The sequence below is a fragment of the Geotrypetes seraphini genome, chromosome 6 (genome assembly GCF_902459505.1).
Source record: "Geotrypetes seraphini chromosome 6, aGeoSer1.1, whole genome shotgun sequence".
NCBI lineage: Eukaryota > Metazoa > Chordata > Amphibia > Gymnophiona > Dermophiidae > Geotrypetes > Geotrypetes seraphini.
The window spans coordinates 56,379,595-56,396,555 of NC_047089.1; the positions used below are offsets into that span (position 1 = coordinate 56,379,595).

At 43.1% G+C, this 16,961-nt stretch overlaps 1 protein-coding gene across 2 annotated transcripts in view; it reads right to left on the bottom strand.

Annotated features, from left to right (window-relative positions):
- Nucleotides 1–16,961, bottom strand: part of TRPC4 (transient receptor potential cation channel subfamily C member 4) — a 185,481-nt gene that overhangs the window by 101,336 nt on the left and 67,184 nt on the right. For both annotated transcript variants that reach the window (XM_033950649.1, XM_033950650.1), the window contains exon 3: nt 8,135–8,653. In XM_033950649.1, coding sequence (XP_033806540.1) covers nt 8,135–8,653 — 519 coding nt within the window. The remainder of the gene's footprint in view (nt 1–8,134; nt 8,654–16,961) is intronic.

Genomic DNA, 16,961 nt, shown 5'->3' on the forward strand with positions numbered 1-16,961 from the left:
ATGTGGAAGGGGTCTGCAAAGTGATGGACTGAACACCCAGACATAGCACCTAAATAATGGGGTACCTTACAGGGCACTGCTGTGAACTTCACAAAAAGAGTGCCATTTCTTCTTCTCCCTACAGCTCCCTTATAGGTTACAGTGAACCCCCCAAACCACCTCCAGAATCCCTTAGACCCACTTATCTACCACCCCAATAGCCCTTATGTCTGCAGGAGCCACTTATATGCCAGTAAAAAAAGGGATTTGTGAGTGTATAGGGCAGTGCACATGTTTAAGTATCAATGCAATGATTACAGAGGCTTATGGGCATGGGTCCTTCTCTCTATGGGTCCCTAACCCACCCCTAAGATGACTTAAGCTGCCTCTGTGCTGGATGACTAGGCTTTCCTATGCCAGGCAGCCAGGCGATGATGGTCTGGAGGCTGAATTTTAAAGATAGAAACATAGAAATAGACGGCAGATAAGGGCCCACGGCCCATCTAGTCTGCCCACCTTAATGTCCCTCCCCTACCTTTGCCCTGTGAATAGATCCTATGTGCCGATCCCATTTGGCCTTAAAATCAGGCACGCTGCTGGCCTCAATCACCTGTAGTGGAAGACTATTCCAGCGATCAACCACTCTTTCAGTGAAAAAGAATTTCCTGGTGTCACCTCGTAGTTTCCCGCCCCTGATTTTCAACGGATGCCCTCTTGTTGTCGTGGGACCCTTGAAAAAGAAGATATCTTCCTCCGCCTCGATGCGGCCCGTAAGATACTTGAACGTCTCGATCATGTCCCCCCTCTCTCTGCGCTCCTCGAGCGAATATAGCTGTAATTTGTCAAGCCGTTTTTCGTATGGTAGATCCTTGAGTCCCGAGACCATCCGGGTGGCCATTCTTTGCACCGACTCCAGTCTCAGCACATCCTTGCGATAATGCGGCCTCCAGAATTGCACACAGTATTCCAGGTGGGGCCTCACCATGGATCTATACAATGACATAATGACTTCCACCTTACGACTGACGAAACCCCTTCGTATGCAGCCCATGATTTGTCTTGCCTTGGACGAAGCCTGCTCCACTTGATTGGCAGACTTCATGTCCTCACTGACGATTACCCCCAAGTCTCGTTCTGCTACCGTTTTTGCTAGGATCTCGCCATTAAGGGTATAAGACTTGCATGGATTCTGGCTGCCCAGGTGCATAACTTTGCATTTTTTGGCATTGAAGTTGAGTTGCCATGTCCTAGACCATCGCTCCAGTAGGAGTAGGTCGTGCATCATGTTGTCGGGCACTGAATCTTCGTCTGTTGTGCATTTGCCCACTACATTACTCAGTTTGGCGTCATCGGCGAATAATGTTATTTTACCTCGAAGCCCTTCTGCCAAGTCTCTTATAAAGATGTTGAATAGGATTGGGCCCAAGACTGAGCCCTGTGGTACTCCACTAATCACCTCCGTCATTTCGGAGGGGGTACCGTTCACCACCACCCTTTGGAGCCTACCTCCAAGCCAGCTCCCAACCCATTTCGTCAATGTGTTACCTAATCCTATAGAACTCATCTTGCTCAGTAACCTGCGGTGTGGTACGCTATCGAATGCTTTGCTAAAGTCCAGGTACACGATGTCCAGGGACTCCCCAATATCCAGCTTCCCCGTTACCCAGTCAAAGAAGCTGATCAGGTTGGATTGGCAGGATCTCCCCTTAGTAAATCCATGTTGTCGGGGATCCCGTAGATTCTCCTCATCCAGGATCTTATCTAATGTGATTAATATTTTTATGGGGGTGTGGGGGGGGATTGGTGATCACTGGGGTAGTGTGTGTGTGGGGGGGTCTGTATTATGTGTTTTCAGTGCTTATCTGGTTAATTTAGGTGGGTTTTTGTGACTTAGACCATGTTTTAGATGGTCTAAGTCACAACATCCAAGTTCCGTCGAGCGTCGGTTGTATAACTTTCGGTTATACATGCTGTACGACTAAGTCTAAGCCGGCCCACGTCCCGCTCAACTCCTGCCCTCGACACTCCTCCCAAAATGCCCCATTTAGCTTTGGTCATTCAGCGGCACTATGAAGGCCTAGGTCATTTAGAAATATGTCCAAACCCTGTTTTTAGTATCGGCACTTGGACGTCTTTGAGAAATGTTCATCCAAGTGCCGACTTAGGCCGGTTTTTGGACGTATTTCTCTTTCGATTATGAGCCCCTATGTATATAGGTATGAATGGTGGGTTTTTTTTATATTCCCCCATTTTGCTCTGTAGCACAGCATCAATTTCTGTACATTTTTTTCTTAAATTAAAACCATCCTGGGCACTGTAGAGCCCATACCCACCCAATAACCTACCAACATTAACTGTAAAACTTTAAAAAAAATTAAAATAAAACCAGGTAGTGTGGGAGAGACTGGGTGGACCTTAGTCAAGACTGGTCAGGCCAGGCCCGTTCAGGTCCACCCATATCTAGGCCCTGATTTAATGTGGCACTTTTAAAAATATTATTCTTTTTTATTATTCCTGCAGGCCATGCATTAATGTTGTCATCAGAGTGTGGCACCCTCAAAAAGTTAATGCAGAAGCATTTACCACCTCCAATGTAGGAGGTACTAAGGCCCCAATTCTATAAATGATGCCTAAAGTTAGGTTCCTAGATTGGCGTGCCAAGTCGATCTAAGTGCCTAACTTAATTAAAAAGCTTAATCACCGCCAATAATTAACAATTAGCACTTTGATCTAAATTACACTTAATTAAATGAGAGGCGCCTAATTTGGTAGATACCTACCACTATAAGGTTGGCTCCTAGACCAAGGCACTTACCAGGAAGTAGGGCATGGTTAGAGGCAGATCATGGGTGTATTTTTCATGTAGGTGCCTGTTTTGGACTTAGGTGCACTCATTTAGGATAAGAAAACCCTGATATAAATACTGTGTTTCCCCAAAAATAAGACACTGTCTTATATTAACTTTTGGGCACCAAAAAATGCATTAGGGCTTATTTTCAGGGTAGGTCTTTTTTTTTTTTTTTTTGGGGGGGGGGGGGATAGTAGTTTATTAGAGGCCACTCCTGCACAGCATGTAAGACCCATTCTATTGTACAGTGTTTCTCTAACCTCTGCTGCTATCTGAGATCCAACAGCCAGTTGGACGTGCGTCACATTACTTAGATTCAAAGTCTGATGATTATATACTGTATATGTCCAGACACATAAATTGCTGTGCTCTGTGATTGTTTTAGTCTTCTCTCCACCATTTCAGTGAGGTCAATGAAGTTTTCATCAAATCCAAGTCTTTCAACCAATTGACTAAATTCCTCCAGCAACTCTGTGACTTTATAAGATATTTCTCTTACCACAACCTCTGCCATGCTCTCCATTGGGTGCTGTCATTACTAGCTAACCAGTCCGTCTCCTCATCCTCTTCGTTGTCTTCCTACTTTTCAATGGGCATCTTCGGGAGCTCCATATCCTCACATTTGTGGGCAGAAGCGGCAGTGAGATGAAGGCACAGTACATAAGTGACTGCAATTTCCTGCAGTTGCCCTTTGGATGAGTTTCTCGCCAAACTGAGTTAGTTTTGAAGGGCCCGCAGTCAGAAACTTTTTATGCCGGCTGGTTACGTTTTGGACTATTTTCCTGCAGTGTGGGTGGTTTTTCTTGGTCAATATTCTGAATGCTTCTTTGACACTTTCACGCCTCCTTCTGGGGCACCCATAGCTTCTCTCGTTGCAATTCAAGTCTCTGGTAGGTCTGCAGGGTTAGAGATGGAAAGGTGGGAGGGTCGGCAGGGTCAGGGGGGAAGCGCTGCTGCCAGCGACATTTCGGTTAAGCGTCGGGGACTAGGGCTTATTTTTGGGGTAGGGCTTATATTAATACCTACCCTGAAAATCATGCTAGGGCTTATTTTTAGGGTAGGTCTTATTTTCGGGGAAACACGGTAGGGTGCATCTATGGTTTGGATGCCTATCGATGCCTATATCCACTTTAGGTGCCACTGAGCACGATTCTATAAAGTACACCTAGCTTTTATAGAGTCACGCTTAAGTGCCCTACTACTCGGTGCCATTTATAGATTTGGGCTTATGCGATCCCATGTTAAGTGTGCATTAACCAGTTAACACATGCTAGCAGAATAACATTTCCATGCCCCTCCATGATATATCCCCTCTCATTAAACACCTCTCCCCCCCCCCTTTTTATAAAGCCACGTTAGGCTTTTTTATCACAAGTCATGGCAGTAAATGCTCCGACACTCATAGAATTCCTATGAGCGTCAGAGCTAATATCGCCATGGCCAGCGATAAAAAAAGCCTAACACAGCTTCATAAAAGGGGGAGGGGAGTGTAAGTGTTTTCTCTTGCTTTAAATGTGCATTAAAAATTAACACCCTTTAGTGAAAGGACCCCTACGATAATAATGCTTCACTTTTTTTAATTTTTTTTTAAACCTTTATTTTTAGCCTGTCCTAACACCTGTATATTATCTTTAGTCTATACTTACTAAAGTGCACTACTAGTTTAGCATGTGTTAACACATGTTATTAGATATTTGTGTGAACCATGTTAATGCATGCTAATCAGTGACTCTAGGCGTTAATGTAAGCAGCCTATTTTACTCGGTTTATGATTTTAATCTTTGTCTCGCATCTTGCTGCTCATCTGTTCAAAAATGCAGCTGTCAGGTTTCAAGCTAGTATTATTTTAATAGAAGCTTAGCAAACAATAAAAACTTGGTGTTACATATGCAATGCAAAATGAATACATGGGCTCTTGACAAGCATTTCGATCTACTCTTTATAGAATTTGTCAGTTCTGTTTGTGCTAGTGATGTTTGTCCTTTGTCTCCATAGCTGCAAACAGTAGATAATATGTGCTTATTAATCACAAAAACAGCATGTGTGAATAGCAGAAAGTACACATTATTTGCCCTTATTATTCTCTAGCTCCAATTTGATAGTGGCTAACTGAATATAGCACACCGCCCAAACATCCTGTAAAGCAATCTATTCCCCTGGTCCCTACCAGAATCATACCTTATCCCAGTGGAAACTACCATCTTAAAGAGAAGGAGCGATTCTCAAATGCTTATGCCCTGTTGGCACTGAAATTCTAAACTACAGACACTGTTATGATGAGGCGCTGATGAGGCAGGAGCAATTGATTATCTCCCCTGCACTGAAAGACATATGCTTGACCTGAGTCAAGATGAAGTCCAGATGGAAGGATGATTAGGGAATACAATTTCTCCTATCACTTATAATAGGTTCTCAGTGGTGCAGGAGTGCATAACGCAGGTATTTGTGTGCTGAAAAACAACTGAACTATCAGGATATTTACACCAAGTATTGTGGGCCTCATTCTCGAAACGTGCATCCCAACTACAGGCATCCTACTGCCAATAAGGATGCACATTTTTTTAAAAAAATTGTGCGATGAAGGCGCCTATATCATAGGAGTCTGTAGCATGATATGTAGGGATGCTTAAGCATGCCCAAGGCAGGGTGTGGGCATGGTTTTGCCTGGAAGTGCCTTGGGCATGCTTAAGCATCCCTACACATCTCCATAGGTGCAAAACAGACACCTTAAATGTAGGTCTTCAAAATGTTGGCAATGTAGACGTGATTCTCTTCAGGTTGTGGTAAGAGCGGATAGCGTAGCTGGTTTTAAGAAAGACTTGAACAATTTCTTGGAGGGAAAGTCCATAGTCTGTTATTGAGATAGATATGGGGGAAGCCACTCCTTGCCTTGGATCGGTAGCATGGAATGTTGCAACTGTTTGGTTTTTTGCCAGGTACTAGTGACCTGGATTAGCCACCGTGAGGATGGGCTACTGGGCTAGATGGACCATTGGTCTGTCCCAGTAAGGCTATTCATATGTTCTTATCTCCAGGTTTGCCTCATTCACTGTATTTTTGCTTATACAGTGGTACCTCGGTTTACGAGTGCACCGGTTTGCGAGTGTTTTGCAAGATGATCAAAACATTCGCAAATTTGGGGCCTCGTAAACCGAGCTTGCTTCCCTGTACGAGCATCCCCCCCCCGCAAATTGGCACCCTCCCCCCCCCCCCCGCCGCCATCGGGCACCCCCCGTCGCCACCTGAGATCCCCCAACCCACCCGAACCCTCTTCTTACTTCCAGTGTAGCCTCCGCATCGGCACAAGCATGTTTTGTGCCCGAAAATCTGCTTCCTGTGCCGGGCCTTGAGCATGCGCACATGCTCAAGGCCCGGCACAGGACATGCTGATGCCGGCGATACAGATGCGGAGGCTACACTGGAAGTAAGAAGAGGGTTCAGGTGGGTTGGGGAATCTCAGGTGGCGGCGGGGGGGGGTGCCGGTGGCGGCGGGGGGGGTGCATGATGGCGGCAGGGGGTGCCGGATCGCGAGGGGGAGGGTGCCCGTTGCGGGGGGAGCAATGCCGGTTCTCGTGGGGGGGGGGGAGCAGCACTGCTGGCCTCGGGGGGGGAGAAGGTTTGAGGTGGGAACATATCAAAGCAAGTTTCCCTTACTTCCTATGGGGAAACTTGCTTTGATATACGAGCATTTTGGATTACAAGCATGCTCCTGGAACAGATTATGCTCGTAATCCAAGGTACCACTGTATTTGGTCATTATACTATTGCCTATACAGTAGGGCCCCTGTATCCACTGATTTTGTATCCGCTGTTTCAATTATCCAAGGTTTACCGTGGCTCAAAAATGTTTTGGAAAATTAAAAAAAATTAATGCACCTAGCACTTGACCCATCTTCCTTTGCCCCTGTACTCGTGATCAACGGTGTAGCGAGGAAAGGAGGTGCTCAGGGCAGTAGAGATTGGCATCGTTGCACTAAGCATTCCCCCGCATGGCCACATACCCCCAGTGTGCCTCTTCAAATCTTCACAGGCAGCGAGCAGCATTTCCTGCCTTCTGCTTGCGCCGGATTCAGCTCTCTCTCCAACATTCGGTATTATCCGCTGTTTCATGTAACAGTGGTAGATCTTAGAGCATATTACCCATGGATATGGAGGCACTACTGTACTGTTAACAAAACTGTATGTTTTGGGCTGGATTCAATTAACGGTGGCCATATTTGGGCACCGAAAAAAAAATGTGCGGCCGAGGATGTTCAGATGTGGCATTAAGAAGCAAATTTCCCCTGATTTAGCCTTGGATAAAGCGAAACAGAAGTGCTTTCTGTCGGGAAGAAGCAGTTTGAGAAAATAAAGAGGCTATATGAAAGAGCATCTAAGTGATACAATTTGAAGATAAGTTTGCTTCTTTACATCACGTTTTATTAGACCTTCTTATATGAACTGAAAATCTTTTTTTACTCCAAGCTGTTGCCTTTGTTGTTATTTTTTGGCAGATTTAACCTCTTATTCCACTCCATAATAATTATGAGGACAGAAAAAAAAAGAGACTTTGAATATGGAAGTCGATATGAATGAATGAAAAATGATGATATAAATGTACGGAGTTTTTTCAGACCAGTGATGATACGGATAGCTTAGGGTACTGTATAAGCCCGGCTGTCCGTGTATGAGGTCTGTTTTCTCCATTTTGTTCTATTTATTTTTGATGAGATAGTGTGAATGAGATTTCTCTGCTAAATTCATTATACAGTGCGGGGTTTTTTTTGAGTTTGTGTTTGTAACATACGACTGTACCCTGATTCTATTGGCTCCAAGTTGTATGTCATTTTCAGAATAGCAAGTAGCATCAGGATATGCATCCAAAGATGCACATTGCACACTACTAAAATATGGCATAAATTCTAACGTGTTAATTAGGGGTGGTTCCTGTGAATTTTATAATTCTGCGTGCATCTTTAGTGAATGACCCCAACATGTCCATGCCACTCCCATGGCCCTGCCTCTTTACAGTTAAGCACTAAAAGATTTGCAAGCGCGTCTCTGCAGAATAGGACTTAGCATGATGTGCAAACAAATCCAAACTGTTGATAATTACAGTAGCACTAGTAATGGATTGGTAGCACCCAAATGTTGATGCTAATTGGTTAATTACTCAATTAAATTGTATTCACAAATTGGAATCACCATTTATAGAATCTGAGGGTTTATGTCCCATTGTACTTGCCATACACCTCCTAGGGTGAATCTCTTCATAAAGATTGGTAATAAGACGCAATAAATAAATATTCTCCAGTAGTCATCACTTACCTCTTTCTGGCGGTACTTAATTGCCAGCTTTAATCGTGCAAGATCATTACCATTCTGATCTTCTAGAAGGCTACTATCATCTCTGTAATTAAGAATAATTTCCAGTTCTCTGGAACTCCTTGTCTGATCCAGTAGATTTTTAGCAAATTGTTTACACTGCTGTGAAAGCTCTTCATATTCTGACTTAAACTCGTTTTCCACTTTACTCAACTCTTGAAGCTCCCAGCTAAGTTGAAATGCAGTCAGAAAGGGATCTTCACTTGAGAGTGCAATTAAGGATGGGCTTGCCAAAGCTTTGTAGATATTTAGTCTAGATCGAGAGTGACGGAGACTGTCCACATCCGAGCCTGAGACACATTCAACACAGTTGCAGCGGACTTCGTGTGGCCTAGGTACAGAAACCCCTTTCTGTACAAGGTGCTTTATGATTTCATAGTTATTGGTATGGGCAGCCAAAATAATTGGTGTAATATCAGGGGTGAATTCTGAAAATTGTTTATCAAGAAGAATTGGTGGAACCTGTCAAAAAACAAGAGGAAAAACAGTGACATTTTGAGTAGACAATAAAATTGACATAGGACTTGAAGTGCAATATCGTTTAAAACACAAAGCTGTGAATCCAAAGACCCTAATTTGGCCTCAGTCTTACACTTACTACATGATCATGAGCTTATGATTTTAAAATGCCAGTTTACTAAAGTATGCTAAGCAATTAGTATGAGAATAAGTGCATGATAGTGCATGCTAATTCACATGCTAAGTGCATGCCAAGTTATAGTGCAGGAACTGGATGGGTTATGGGTGGAGAACAGGCATGGACTACAAACTGAGTTAGCAAATAGTACTTTACCACACTGTTTCCCAAGTCGTTCCAGCAGTATCCCCTTGTCAGTCAGGTTTTCAAGATATTCACAAAGAGATTCAAGATATCCACATGAGATTGATTTGCACACACTGCCTCCATTGTATGCAAATCAGTGTGAGTGCATGTCCTACACATATGGTCAGAACGCAGCTGTTAGGCCCCGGACACACATTCACATAAAAGATGCACAATAGCTGTGTCCATATCAGGTGTTATAACAACAACAACAAAAAACTCTAATAAACTGTTCACAAGCTCCAGCGATTGGAAGCTGTACTGGCCCTGTGCAGAAGAGCTGTGCCTACCACTTAGCTTTTCTGCACAGGTGCAAGACACAGTTCCTCCTCCTTTTACCGAGCTACTCGGCAAAAATAGCATTCTTTTGATTTGCTATTTGTGCTAAGCAATAGCCCAGCAAAACACGGTATTTTGTGCATCCTGCCTCTAGTTCCATCAGGTTTGAAGGATATCCATAATGAATATACATGCGATAGATTAACATACCAAGGAAGCAGTGCATGACTCTTCCCTCAACTGTCAACCAGCGGAAGCGAATTAAGAAAGGGGTTATCCTCTCGTATCTAGGCAGAAAGAAAATCAAACATCCTGCCGTGTTCTGAATGGTTTGTAAATTCTTTAATAGGAGGGTTGGACATCCCAGCTAGATGATGTTATAACAATCCATTTGGGACAAAAGCAGAGCTTGAACCAAGTATCAAAAATCTGCCTCCCTAAAAAATTTTCAAATTAGTCTTAAGCTTTTTGTATTAGCAAATTAATTTGCGGTTCTAAAGACAATGAATGATCAAAAAGCACTCTTAAGATCTCAGATCCTCTTTTACAAAGCTGCAGTAGCAATGCTGCTGTGCCAAATGCACTGAAGTCCATAGGAATTGAATGGGCTTCGATGCATTTGCCGCAACAGCATCACTCCTGCGGCTTTGTAAAAGGGGCCCTTAATCGTGGAAGCCAATTTCTAATCAATATTATTTATTGTTACAAAGTGTTCTGAGCTGAGTGAGCACTGACTTGATTTTTTTTCTTTATGTAATTTTAGTTAATATTAGAACATTGATATTAATAATCTATAATCGGATGTAAACATGATTGAGGTAATAGACCCAGTGACTGCAATTCTAATGTGAAAAAAAATCCTAATATGAAAAGAAAATCTTGTGCTGGTTTCCTTTGAAAATACAGTCAGTGGTTTGATGCATGAGAAAATGCAAGTCCTGTGCACACCTTTTTACCTACATTCATCTTTGTTCTTTTTTTTCTGATGATTATTTGTCAATGTATTTGCACAATGACCACTAACATAGGTATGTATACCTGTAGTAAAGGGAGAGATGATCAATATTCAAATTTCCCTTTTCATAAGGCTGAATATTAATCACAGTTAATGCCTCGATTAAAGCAATAATTATTAATCAAGTGCAAAAAATTTAATTGTGATAATTTTGCCCACCCACACACATACATGGTTGGTTGGGCATCTCAGCTCTCATCTCCTCCCTCCTCCCCCCAGGACCCAATCCGACTGCTCACCTTTCCTTTCCCTTCACCCCCAGACACCATCCATTCGGGTCAGAGAGAAAGGCCTGGTGCAGGTTGCAAACAGAGCTTCTTTAGGGCTGCTGCTGACCTGCAGGGCCATAGACTGCATCTAAAGATAGGCCAAGTAGTGTTAGGTCTGAAGAGGAAGAAAAGAGAGAGGTAAGCAGTCATGTTGGGTCCTATGTTTGGTTGGGAAGGGACGGTAGCAACATTGGGCCCAGGGGGAGTGAAAAGGAAAGTAGCTGCATTGGACCAGAGGAGAAGAGAAGGGAAAGGTGAGCAGTTGCATTGGGTTTGGGGGGGGGGGGGAAGGGAGATGCAAAAGGAAAAGCAGCTGTATGAGGAGGGGAAAGGAATGAAGAGAGCTGAACCTAGGAGCTGGGAAATGGGGGGGTGATTGGGAAGAAGGATGGAGATAGGGAAAGATTTGGGCCTGAAGACTGGAAGAGAGGGAGATAGGGAGAGATTTGCCCTTGAGAACTGAGGGAAGAGAGAGAATGAGAGTTGGGCCTGGGGGGGGGGGAGAGAGGGAGAGAGTTGAACCAAGGAGGGGGAAGATAGAGAGTTGGACTTAGGGATGGCTAGGTAGGTAGGGAAGAAGGGAGAGAGTTGGACCTATGAGGGAATGGGAGAGTGAAGGAGAGTTGGACTTGGGGGTGGCTAGGTAGGTAGAGAAGAAGGGAGATAGTTGGAACTAGGAGGGAAGGGGAGAGAGAAGGAGAATTGGATTTGGGGGTGGGTAGGTAGGGAAGAGGAGAGCAAGAGAGTGAGCGTTGGACTTGGTGGTGGGAAAAAGGAAGATATGGGGTTAGACCTCAACAGCCTAGCCCCTCACTCCTTTGTACTCAGGCACTCTCCAAAGCTGCAATACCTTTTCAATGACTGGTGGAGTAGCTGAAGTCAGTCAAAAAAAATCTGCTCCACCGCATACTGCCTCAGGAGTGAAGAAGTCAGGAGCATGCCTCCAGCCAACGACAATTGCACTCCCTAAGCATGCTTGGTTTGTGCATGAACTGAGCATGCATGGGAGTGCTAACATCGGTGGTTAGAGGCACCCCACTGACTTCCTTTTTCTTGAGACAGTTTAAGGAGGCAAAACTTTGGCATCCCCATCAGCAAAGGTATGATACCTAGTGTGGGGAGGAGGAAGAGGAAATGCATGCCCCCTCCGCACGGACTGTTAGCTATGCCCTATGATTAATCACAATTAAAAATTTTAATCGAAATGCAGCCCTACTTTTTCACAATAAATTGTTGGTTTATTAGGGATATACAATAATGATTTTTAAAAGTCTACTTTCAGTTCATTTGTCTTTTTTTCTAATTGCTAAGGCTTTTCTTTTTTCAGTTTGTTTCATCATGTAAAAAAGTTTAGATGCACACTAGAAATTTTTAGCATGCAAAGTGATATTATGCACATTAATTTGTAGGTTAGGATGCATTAAATTGATTTTGCCTGCAGTAAGTGTGGTGGGGGGTGGTCATTTCATATGCTAACACCATTATTAAGGTTATGTACTGCAGAGCTCTTTGCTTAAAATGGGTTCTGTTGTAGATAATGTGCAATAATGGCATTACTACTACTAATTGTTTCTATAGCACTACCAGATGCATGCAGCACTCTATATTAACAAGCAAGAGAAAGTCCCTGCTTGAGAGAGCTTACAATCTAATTGTGACACAGGACAAGAAGGGTGAATCTATACATGCTACTCAGGTAGCCAATTACAGAGGAAATGATAAGGCAGTTTTTACTGTCATATTTTTGTTTCAGTTGCACATTTTGTAGAGACCTACCAAATGTTGCTGTCATGGAAACTGAAAGCATTTTGTTTTTAAAGTCATTTAGGTTTGCACAGAGCACACTGCCCATTCAACTGTGCAGTGAATGTGTTTGCATAATTTGTGATGTGACTCACTGGAGTCCTGGGGGCAAAATTAGGATTCAGTCTACAGACTTTTCTGTTTGTAGGAAGGCTTTTCTTCCATTCTGTGTCTATGGGAACAGGGAGTAAAAACTTAGGAAATCCATCCCTTTTAAATAAAAACATAGATAAATAAACACACAATGCTGCAGGCCCAAGAAAAAAAAGAAAAAAGCTCTGCCACTTAACCACAGGAAGAACAATGGAGGCTGCGGTGTTTTTGTCTAGCGCACTTAGGGGGTCTTTTTCTAAGGTGCGCTAGCCGATTTAGCGTGCGCTAAATGCTAATGTGCCCATTATATTCTATGGACGTGTTAGCATTTAGCGCTCGCTAATATTTAGTACGCGCTACATCGACTAGCACGCCTTAGTAAAAGACCCCCTTAGTGTGACTTTAAAAAGTTGTGCAGCACCACAAAGAAAAATGGGGAGACCCAATGATCCACAGTGAAAACAATCCACCGATGAAAACAAAAACAAAAACTGTGGATACAGATGTTCTGGAGATAATTTATTAAACACTGACATATAAAACCATGAAAATTCTATTTAAAAAGTACAATGATAAAAAATACTGTGATAAAAATCCAACTGGACCCTACAAGGTCCGTGTTTCGGCGAACACGCCTTCCTCAGGGGTCCAATGGTTTGCAAACTCACATATAAAGAATTGGGCTGAAAACAGTCTATCGTCTTTAAACATGTGAGCAAAGAACACTGCAGACAAGTATCATTGTACTTTTTTAATTGAATTTTCATGGTTTTATATGTCAGTGTTTAATAAATTATCTCCAGAACATCTGTATCCACAGTTTTTGTTTTTGTTTTCATTAAAGAAGTTGTAGCAACAATTATTATTATTATTTTGCATTTCTCTATGTGGTATTGGATTGGAAATGCTGACCCATGACACAGGTGGTTTATTGAAACACAACTTGTCAGATCACAATTTGAATAAACATTTTATTACTCTTTTTGTATACAGTATAATGTCGTTATAACGGACTCGCTTATAATGGAACCTCGTCTATAGCGGACGAGGTCCGCTGGTCCCGGCTGTGCGCCTTTATAAACATGCAGAAAATCATCGCAAATAGCGGACTCACATATAATGGACTTTTGGATATAACGGACAACCAATTTGGTCCCCAGAGCCGCTTTTAACTGTAGTTTTGTTCGGCTATAATGGACATGCAAGCTCCGCCTACAAGGCGCGTGGCGTGCCGGTGATATAGTATCAAAATACAGCCCAGAAGAAAATGACAGAGTATTTTTCTTTTCAGTACAGTACGACATAATGCTTTAGATTAGAACATCTTTTAGTGTTCTAGTTTTGCAATCAATTTGTGCCATACCAATATTTTGCTGAGTTTTGTTGCTGATATGCTTGTGCAGTGACTGTTGTTCATTGATTGTACGTTGTTTCAAGTTGACCTAAATAGTTTTCTAAAAATGCAACTCTGGATATAATGGACTCTGGATATAATGGACTGTTTTTCCAGGTCCCTTGAAGTCCATTATAACAAGATTATATTGTACTAGTGTTTTTTCTTCTGGCAATCTGCACTGCTCTTGTGGGGAAAAAAAAGTGTGCTTTCCTTGTTGAAAGTAATCCTTTTTAAAAAAAATTCAAATAGTCAATTTTATTTAAATTATTATCTTGAGCAAACTTTGCATAAGTTCCAATTCACCAGAATTCATGCATATGTATACTATAGAAGAGGAAGGATAGATTATAAAGGCTATGACATGACATAGGGAATAAAGAGTGGGTTGTGGGTTTTTTTTCTTTTTTTCACTTTGCAAATCTGTTTCATCCTGCTTGCCTGGTAATTATCTTCACATCAGTTGTATGAATAGGGCTGCTTTAGAGTTTACTGCGCTGATGTTGCTGAAAACAGAGGAAGGAGCACTAACTTGCTAAAGCTGGAGACTAGATAATGCTCCCACTTGTAGTACGTAGTTTCCTGATCTAAGTAGGAATATGCTCAGCGACAAGTGGATTAGGGTTACCAAATGGCTCCTGAAAGAGGACTTAAATTTCTAGGGAGATAAATGATATTAATCTGTGATGATTAAATCAAATCACTCTTCTTTAATCACAGCTCTAAATCACAATAAATAAATAAGTGTTTGTAAAGAGCTCAGGCCATATAACCAATTGTTTAGTGGTAACACCAAACGTCATCGCCTTTGCAGTCCCAAACCCAACCATTCAATGTTATAGACAATAGATATTGAAATACTACTTATCTGACATGGCTGGTTAGATGTATAGTCAATAACCACAGATGAAAATAAAGTGCCAGTGCCTAAACGTGCTTTAGTGATAACTGGGTAGCCATGTTAAAATCCCTGCCCCCCCTACTTGAGTTTCGGCTCTTCATCAGAATGAATTAAATGAATAGTATTATATTCTAATATTAGAACACTATTTAAGCTTGGAACATAATACTATTCATTTAATGTGGTAACAGTTATAGGTAAACAATGTTATCAATATCACGTGGTTTTTAATATAGGATTTCTGTGTACATTTGAATTAACAGCGTCCCTTCCTGATCCACGCACAACTTGAACACTGCCATTTAGACTTGCCTCCCTCTTTTACAAAGGTGCGCTAAGCTTTTTAGCGCACGCTAAATATTATCACATGCTAAATGCTAATGCATGCATGTCATTCTATGGACACGTTAGCGGTTAGCGCACATGTAGATTCAGCGCGCTCTAAATCTGCACTAAAACGCTTAGTGCGCCTTTGTAAAAGAGGGGGGTTGGTTTTCCTTGGCCTCAATGGGTGTGCCTAAATGTTATTGTCACATTCGGCAGCTTTTATAAAAATCAAGCTAAGTGCCGTGCCATAAACTGAATTTTGCAATTTGGGGGGAAATTCTAAAACTGGCACCAAAACCTAGGCAGCAGTAGGCACCCTACCAGCACCTAGGTTAACTGAAAAATGCCATTAGAAATGGCAAAAAAACAGCAAGGTTAAAGCGCCTACCAGCACCTAAATAAAAGGTGCCGGAATCACACCTACATAGGTGCTTTACAGTGCCTAATGCTACTTTGGGCATGGATAATGGCGGAAGTAGCAGTAGGCACCATACAGTGCATACGTAGGCGTGATTCATGGCATAGATAGGCATTGGAAATGTAGGCCTGGAAAATCCTGGCGTACATTTGCGGCACCTATCTGTCCTGGAGACGCGATTCTATAGATGGCGCCGAGGCATGATTGACACATGATCGTTAGCCGCCAATGTCGGTGCCTTATACAGAATCCAGGCCTTAGTGTTTATACCCCCTTTTATTAAACTGTGATAGCAGTTTTTAGTGTGGGGAGCCGCGCTGCTCCCGATGCTCCTAGTGTTCCTAAGAGCACAGGAGCAGTGCGAGGCATTCAGCATGGCCCCCTGCACTAATAACTGCTAGCGCAGTTTAATAAAAGGAGGCCTTAGAACATAAGAATTGCCGCTGCTGGGTCAGACCAGCGGTCCATCTTGCCCAGCAGTCCACTCACGCGGCGGCTCTCAGGTCAAAGACCAGTACTCTAAATGAGTCCAGCCTCATCTGCGTACGTTCCAGTTAAGCAGGAACTTGTCCAAACTTTGTCTTGAATCCCTGGAGGGTGTTTTCCCCTATAACAGACTCTGGAAGAGCGTTCCAGTTGTCTACCTCTCTCTGGGTGAAGAAGAACTTCCTTAGATCAGGGGTGCCCAAAAGGTCAATTGTGATCGACCAGTAGATCGCTAAGGCAATGCGAGTCGATCGCAGAGCCCATCGCAGGCTCTGTGATAGACTCGCATTGCCTTCATGTTCCACCTGCTTCCCAATGCCATAAAGAGGACACAGAAGTTCCGGGCCGAGCAACCCTCCCAACCTGACGTCAATTCTGACTTCGAAAAGGAAGTTCCGGGCCAGCCAATCGCTGCTTAGCTGGCCCGAAACTTCCTTTCCTACATTAGAATTGACGTCGGGTGGGGAAGACTGCTTGGCTCGGCCCAGCGATCTCTTTACGGCGTCAGGAAACAGGGAGAGGAGAACTCAGTGGCGGTGGTATGGGGGCCTGTTCCACGATGGCAGCGGCAGTGGCTTGGGGGAGGGCAGGGAGAAAGAAAGACAAAGAAAGAAAGGGGGCAGCCAGGGAGACACAAAGAAAGGGGGGTAGGGAGACAGAAAGAAAGAAGGGAAACAGAAAGAAAGGGGGACAGAAAGAAAGGGGGCATGGAGAGAGAAAGACAGACAGAAAGAAAGAGGGCAGGGAGAAAGAAAGATAGATAGACAGACAGACAGAAAGAAAGAAGGAGGCAGGGAGAAAGAAAGAAAGAGGAGGGAGCTGAGAGAGAGGAAGAAAAAGTTGGGGGGAGGGAATGAGGTCTGGAGGAGAGGAAGCATACAGGAGGCTGAAAGAAGGGAAGAAATATTGGATGCACAGTCAGAAGAAGAAAGTGCAACCAGAGACTCATGAAATCAAGAGACA